This window comes from Mobula hypostoma, chromosome 5 (genome assembly GCF_963921235.1).
Source record: "Mobula hypostoma chromosome 5, sMobHyp1.1, whole genome shotgun sequence".
NCBI lineage: Eukaryota > Metazoa > Chordata > Chondrichthyes > Myliobatiformes > Myliobatidae > Mobula > Mobula hypostoma.
This window is the reverse complement of record NC_086101.1, coordinates 2,299,929-2,308,352: the sequence shown is the minus strand read 5'-3', so window position 1 is coordinate 2,308,352 and position 8,424 is coordinate 2,299,929. Positions and strand designations below refer to the sequence as shown.

Below are 8,424 nucleotides of genomic sequence, written 5' to 3'. Positions count from 1 at the left end.
CCATCTCTCTCTCACCATGTCTCCCTCTCTCTGTCTCTTTCTCCCTCCCCCTCTCTCCCTCCCCCTCCCTCCTCCCTCCCCCCTCCCCCTCTCTCTCCCTCCCTCTCTCCCTCCCCCTCTCTTCCTCCCCCTCCCCTCCCCTCTACCTCCCCCTCCCTCCCCCTCTCTCTCCCTCCCTCTCTCTCTCCCTCCCCCTCCCTCTCCCTCTCTTCCTCCCTCTCCCCCCTCCCCTCCTCTCCCTCCCCCTCTCCCTCCCCTCCTTTCTCCCTCCCCCTCTCCCTCCCCCTCTCTTCCTCCCTCTCCCCCCTCCCCCTCTCCCTCCCCTCCTCTCCCTCCCCTCCCTCTCTCCCTCCCCTCCTCTCTCCCTCCCCCTCTCCCTCCCCCTCCCTCCCTCTCTCCCTCCCCTCCTGACACCTCCCTGCTCCTTTTCTTCCTCCCTCTCACCCTCTCATCTCACTCTCCCTTTCCCTATCTCTCTCACCCCCTCACCCTCTCCCTATCTCTCTCTCCCTCTACCCTCCATGCCGGTGACAGACACCTCACGCTTGCAGACTGATGGAGAGCCCTCGACCGGTAGTGGAGTTCACCCTGGCCCTCATCAAACCTGATGCTGTGCACAAGGAACTGGAGATCGAGGAGACCATTCTTCAGTCAGGCTTCCTTATAGTCCAGGTACAGCAGGAAAAAGACCCTTCAGCCCATCTCCGTATCGGCTCAGAATTCGGCTATTTGGCTCATCGAGTCTGCTCTGCCATTTCACAGAAACGTAGAAAACCTACAGCACAATACAGGCCCTTCGGCCCACAAAGCTGTGCCAAACCTTAGAACTACCTAGGCTTACCCATAGTCCTCTATTTTTTGAAGCTCCATGTATCCATCCAGGAGTCTCTTAAAAGACCCTATCGTATCCACCTCCACCACCATCGCCGGCAGCCCATTCCACGCACTCACCACCCTCTGCGTAAAAAAACTTACCACTGATATCCCCTCTGTACCTACTCCCCAGCACCTTAAAACTGTGCCCTCTCATGCTAGCCATTTCAGCCCTGGGAAAAAGCCTCTGACTATCCACATGATCAATGCCTCTCATTATCTTATACACCTCTATCAGGTCACCTCTCATCCTCTGTCACTCCAAGGAGAAAAGGCTGAGTTCACTCAACCTATTCTCATAAGGCATGCCCCCCAATCCAGGCAACATCCTTGTAAATCTCCTCTGCACCCTTTCTATGGTTTCCACATCCTTCCTGTAGTGAGGCGACCAGAACTGAGCACAGTACTCCAAGTGGGGTCTGACCAGGGTCCTATATAGCTGCAATATTACCTCTCGGCTCCTAAATTCAATTCCACAGTTGATGAAGGCCAATACACGTATGCCTTCTTAACCAGAGAGTCAACCTGCAGAGCTGCTTTGAGCGTCCTATGGACTCAGACCCCAACATCCCTCTGATCCTTCACACTGCCAGGAGTCTTACCATTAATACTATATTCTGCCATCATATTTGCCCTACCAAAATGAACCACCTCACACTTATCTGGGATGAACTCCATCTGCCACTTCTCAGCCCAGTTTTGCAACACTATCCACAACACCCCCAACATTTGTGTCAGCAGCAAATTTACTAACCCATCCCTCCACTTCCTCATCCAGGTCATTTATAAATATCACGAAGAGTAAGGGTCCCAGAACAGATCCCTGAGGCACTCCACTGGTCACCGACCTCCATGCAGAATATGACCCGTCTACAACCACTCTTTGCCTTCTGTGGGCAAGCCAGTTCTGGGTCCACAAGGCAATGTCCCCTTGGATCCCATGCCTCCTTACTTTCTCAATAAGCCTTGCATGGGGTACCTTATCAAATGCCTTGCTAAAATCCATATACACTACATCTACGGCTCTACCTTCATCAATGTGTTTAGTCACATCCTCAAAAAATTCATTCAGGCTCGTAAGGCACAACCTGCCTTTGACAAAGCCATGCTGACTATTCCTAATCATATTATGCCTCTCCAAATATTCATAAATCCTGCCTCTCAGGATTTTCTCCAACTTACCAACCACTGAAGTAAGACTCACTGGTCTATAATTTTCTGGGCTATCTCTACTCCCTTTCTTGAATAAGGGAACAACATCTGCAACCCTCCAATCCTCCGGAACCTCTCCCATCCCCATTGATGATGCAAAGATCATCAGCAGAGGCTCAGCAATCTCCTCTCTCGACTCCCACAGTAGCCTGTGGTACATCCCATCCGGTCCCAGTGACTTATCCAACTTGATGCTTTCCAATTGCTCCAGCACATCCTCTTTCTTAATGTCTTTATGTTCAAGCTTTTCACTCTGCTGTAATTTGTCCCTACAATCGCCAAGGTCCTTTTCCGTAGTGAATACTGAAACAAAAGATTCATTAAGTATCTCTGCTATTTCCTCCAGTTCCATACACACTTTTCCACTGTCACACTTGATTGGTCCTATTTTCTCATGTCTTATCCTCTTGCTCTTCACAAACTTGTAGAATGCCTTGTGTGTTTTCCTTAATCCTGCTTGCCAAGGCCTTCTCATGGCCCCTTCTGGCTCTCCTAATTTCATCCTTAAAGCTCCTTCCTGCTAGCCTTATAATCTTCTAGATCTCTGTCATTACCTAGTTTTTTGAACCTTTCGTAAGCTTTTCTCTTCCTCTTGACCAGATTTTAAACAGCCTTTGTACTCCATGGTTCCTGTCCCCTACCATCCTTTCCCTGTCTCATTGGAACGTACCCATGCAGAACACCACACAAATATCCCATGAACATTTGCAAGATTTCTGCCATACAGTTCCCAGAGAATGTCTTTTCCCAATTTATGCTTCCATGTTCCTGCCTGATTTTCTCATATTTCCCCTTATTCCAATTAGAAGTTTTCCTAACTTGTCTGTTCCTATCCCTCTCCAAAGCTATGTTAAAGGAGATAGAATTATGATCACTATCCCCAAAATGCTCTCCCACTGAGAGATCTGACACCTGACCAGGTTCATTTCCCAATACCAAATCAAGTACAGCCTCTCCTCTTGTAGGCTTATCTACACATTGTGTCAAGGAAACCTTCCTGAACACACCTAACAAACTCCACTCCATCTAAAGCCCTTGCTCTCGGGAGATGCCAATCAATATTGGGGAAATTAAAATCTCCCATCACGACAGCCCTGTTATTATAGTACTGTTTCAGAATCCGTTTCCCTATCTGCTGCTCGATGTCCCTGTTACTATTGGGTGGTCTATAAAAACACCCAGTAAAGTTATTGACCTCTTCCTGTTCATAACCTCCACCCACAGAGACTCCGTGGACAATCCCTCCATGGCATCCACCTTTTCTGCAGCCGTGACACTATCTCTGATCAGCAGTACCACGTCCCCACCTCTTTTGCCTCCCTCCCTGTCTTTTCTGAAACATCTAAAACCTGGCACTCTGAGTTACCATTCGTGCCCCTGAGCCATCCAAGTCTCTGTAATGGCCACAACATCATAGCTCCAAGTACTGATCCACGCTCTAAGCTCATCTACTTTGTTCATGATGCTTCTTGCATTAAAACACACATCTCAAACCATCAGTCTGAGCGCATCCCTTCTCCATCACCTGCCTATCTTCCCCCTCACACTGTCTCCAAGCTTTCTCTATTTGTGAGCCAAGCCCCTTCCTCCGTCTCTTCAGTTCGTTTCCCAACCCCCAGCAATTCTAGTTTAAACTCTCCCCAATAGCCTTACCAAACCTCCCTGCCAGGATATTGGTCCCCCTGGGATTCAAGTGCAACCTGTCCTTTTCGACAGGTCACGCCTGCCCCAGAAGAGGTCCCAATGATACAGAAATCTAAATTCCTGCCTCATGGATATCGTTGTCACGGTCAGAAACATCCCTCACCTGGCACCTGGGAGACAAACTACCATCCGTGTTTCTTTCCTGCATCCACAGAATCGCCTGTCTGACCCCCTAACTATAGAGTCCCCTATCACTGCTGCCTTCCTCTTCCCTTCCTTTCCCTACCCTTCTGAGCCACAGGGCCGGACTCTGTGCCAGAGGCACGGCCACTGTTGCTCCCCCCAGGTAGGCCATCTCCCCAACAGTACTCAAACAGGAGTACTTATTGTCAAGGGGGACAGCCACAGGGGTACCCTCTAGTATCTGACTCTTGTCCTTCCCTCTCCTGACTGTTACCCACTTATTGGTCTCCCGAAGCCCTGGTGTGACTACTTGCCTAAAGCTCCTATCTGTCACCTCCTCACTCTCCCTGACCAGTCGAAGACATCGAGCTGCATCTCCAGATCCCTAACCAGGTCTCTAAGGAGCTGCAGCTCGACACACCTGATGCAGAGGTGGCCGTCCGGGAGGCTGGGAGTCTCCCGGACATCCCACATCTGACACCCAGTACAGAACACCGGCCTCACAGACACACATCCTATTCCTATTCTTCACAAGTAACTTACCCACCTTGGCCCGTTATCGCTGAAGCCCTGTTGAGCCAAAGCCCTCCTACTCTGACTCCCTCCACTGCCCGTCCTATAAAGCTGTCTTCTTTTTAATTTCTTCCTGCCGGTCTAACTCGCTGTTGTGCCTGAATCATGGTGATTCATTTTTCTTCTAAACCCCAATCTACTGTCTCCTCCCCGTATCCCTTCATGTCCTGACCGATAAACAATCTATCAACCTCTGCCTTAAATATACATAAAGGCTCGGCCTCTACAGCTGCCTGTGGCAAAGAATTCCACAGATTCACCACTCTGGCTAAAGAAATTCCTCCTCACCTCCCCCCTAAAAGGAAGCCCCTCTATTCTGAGGCTGTGTCCTCTGGTTTAGACTCTCCCATCATTGGAACATCCTCTCCACATCCACTCTATCAAGGCCTTTCACAATTCGACAGGTTCCAATGAGGTCAACCCTCACTCTTCTGAATTCCAGTGAGTACAGGCCCAGAGCCATCAAACACTCTTCATATGACAAGCCCTTCAATCCTGACATCATTTTTGTGAACCTCCTTTGAAGCCTCTCCAGTTTCAGCACATCCTTTCCAAGATAAGCACGCTCACAATACTCCAAGTGAGGCTTCAGAAGAGCGTTATAAAGTCTCACCATTGCATCTCATGTCCAACTGGTCGAGTCCCTTCTGCTTGTTAGGCCCAGAGCCCTCAAAATTTTTTTCTGTGATATCACTCCGGAGAAACATTGTATAATTTCTTAATGCATGTATGCATTTCTAAATGACAATAAAAGAGGACTGAGTGTTCTCATAATCTAAAATCCCTCCTATGCACCGACTTGTCTAGGTGACAAGTCTTGGCCTGAAACGTCCACTGTTTATTCATTTCCATAGATGCTACCTGAGCCGTGGAGTTCCTCCAGCATTTTGTGTGTGTTGCTCTGGATTTCCAGCTTCTGCAGTTTGAAACATTGCTCATGTGCCAGTCTCATGACTGTTTCTAGCAGCTCATTACAAATATGCATTCCCAACCCATCCCCACTCCCACCCCAATGTCTGTACACCCCTCCCAATCCCCATCCCCATCCCAATGTCTGTACATCCCTCCCCATCCCCATCCCAATGTCTGTACACCCCTCCCAATCCCCATCCCCATCCCAATGTCTGTACACCCCTCCCCATCCCCATCCCAATGTCTGTACACCCCTCCCCAACCCCATCCCCATCCCAATGTCTGTACACCCTTCCCCATCCCCATCCCCACCCCAATGTCTGTACACCCCTCCCCAACCCCATCCCCATCACAATGTCTATACACCCTTCCCCATCCCCATCCCAATGTCTGTACACCCTTCCCCATCCCCATCCCCATCCCAATGTCTGTACACCCCTCCCCATCCCCATCCCAATGTCTGTACACCCTTCCCCGTCCCCATCCCCATCACAATGTCTGTACATCCCTCCCCATCCCCATCCCAATGTCTGTACACCCCTCCCCAACCCCATCCCAATGTCTGTACACCCCTCCCAATCCCCATCCCCATCCCAATGTCTGTACACCCCTCCCCATCCCCATCCCAATGTCTGTACACCCTTCCCCATCCCCATCCCCATCCCAATGTCTGTACACCCCTCCCCATCCCCATCCCAATGTCTGTACACCCTTCCCCGTCCCCATCCCCATCACAATGTCTGTACACCCCTCCCCATCCCCATCCCCATCCCAATGTCTGTACACCCCTCCCAATCCCCATCCCCATCCCAATGTCTGTACACCCCTCCCCATCCCCATCCCAATGTCTGTACACCCCTCCCAATCCCCATCCCATCCCAATGTCTGTACACCCCTCCCCATCCCCATCCCAATGTCTGTACACCCCTCCCCATCCCCAACCCCAATCCCAATGTCTGTACACCCCTCCCCATCCCCATCCCCATCCCAATGTCTGTACACCCCTCCCCATTCCCATCCCAATGTCTGTACACCCCTCCCCATCCCCATCCCAATTTCTATACACCCCTCCCCATCCCCATCCCCATCCCAATGTCTGTACACCCCTCCCCATCCCAATGTCTGTACACCCCTCCCCATCCCCATCCCCATCCCAATGTCGGTACACCCCTCCCCATCCCCATCCCAATGACTGTACACCCCTCCCTATCCCCATCCCCATCCCAATGTCTGTACACCCCTCCCCATCCCCATCCCCATCCCAATGTCTGTACACCCCTCCCCATCCCATCCCCATCCCAATGACTGTACACCCCTCCCCAACCCGATCCCCATCCCAATGTCTGTACACCCCTCCCCATCCCAATGTCTGTACACCCCTCCCCAACCCCATCCCCATCCCAATGTCTATACACCCTTCCCATCCCCAATCCCCACCCCAATGTCCGTACACCCCTCCCCATCCCCATCCCAATGTCTATACACCCCTCCCCATCCCCATCCCAATGTCTGTACACCCCTCCCCATCCCCAACCCCAATCCCAATGTCTGTACACCCCTCCCCATCCCCATCCCCATCCCAATGTCTGTACACCCCTCCCCATTCCCATCCCAATGTCTGTACACCCCTCCCCATCCCCATCCCAATTTCTATACACCCCTCCCCATCCCCATCCCCATCCCAATGTCTGTACACCCCTCCCCATCCCAATGTCTGTAAACCCCTCCCCATCCCCATCCCCATCCCAATGTCGGTACACCCCTCCCCATCCCCATCCCAATGACTGTACACCCCTCCCTATCCCCATCCCCATCCCAATGTCTGTACACCCCTCCCCATCCCCATCCCCATCCCAATGTCTGTACACCCCTCCCCATCCCATCCCCATCCCAATGACTGTACACCCCTCCCCAACCCGATCCCCATCCCAATGTCTGTACACCCCTCCCCATCCCAATGTCTGTACACCCCTCCCCAACCCCATCCCCATCCCAATGTCTATACACCCTTCCCATCCCCAATCCCCACCCCAATGTCCGTACACCCCTCCCCATCCCCATCCCAATGTCTATACACCCCTCCCCATCCCCATCCCAATGTCTGTACACCCCTCCCCATCCCCATCCCAATGTCTGTACACCCCTCCTAACCCGCATCCCCATCCCAATGTCTATACACCCCTCCCCATCCCTATCTAGCAGCTCATTCCAAATACACATTCCATCTGTGTGATGTGCCTTTTTGTAAATCTGTCACCTCTGACTTTAAACCTATGCACTCTTGTGTTTAACGCGGGCTCCCTGGGAAAAGAACGATCTGGTTTCACCCTGTTTATGTGTGTCAGCACCTTATATACTTCTATCATGTCACGCCTGAATCCTCCACCCTCCAGGAGGAAAGTCCTGGTCAGCGCCAACGCCCCCTCACCGTCTCTCTGTCTCAGCATTCCTCAACGGTCATTTTCAGCTTGTGTTGGTGGTGAGGGAGGCAGATGTGATACTCACATTCAGTTTTAGAGGTCTGGAATGGGAAAGCAAGGATGTAATGTCATTGGTCAGACCGCACAGAGTATTGTGAGCAGGTTTGGCCTGACGTTGGGGAGGGCCCAGCGGAGGTTTTCTGGGAATGAAAGGGTTAATGGATGAGGAGTAGTAAATTTTGCCATGGACATCCAGGATCACAATCAGGGTCACTGAGGTACAGCATGTCATGACATTAGTCATCTTGCCATACACAACCATGTCTATAAAGAAAATATACAAGAATTGCTCAAAGAGAGGGAGAGAGTGATCATGGGTTCACAGATCATTGAGAAGTCAGATGGCAGAGGGGAGGAAGCTGTTCCCGAATCACTGAGTGTGTGCCTTCAGGCTCCTGCACCTCCTTCCTGACTGTAACAGCGAGAAGTGGGTGATCAGAGTCCACGATGATGGACGCTGGGGAGTCTGCTGCTCTTAATGAGGCTGACTGAGTTCACAACTCTCTGCAGCTTTTCCCCATCCTGTGCAGTGTGATACAGCCAGTTA

General features: G+C 51.4%; 1 protein-coding gene across 1 annotated transcript in view; it reads left to right on the top strand.

Annotated features, from left to right (window-relative positions):
- The first annotated feature begins 555 nt into the window (after positions 1–555).
- The window catches only part of LOC134346413 (nucleoside diphosphate kinase homolog 5-like), a 65,532-nt gene continuing 57,663 nt past the window's right edge, over positions 556–8,424 (top strand). Inside the window, exon 1 of the mRNA XM_063047782.1 lies at positions 556–672. Within this exon, the coding sequence (XP_062903852.1) occupies positions 556–672 (117 nt within the window). The remainder of the gene's footprint in view (positions 673–8,424) is intronic.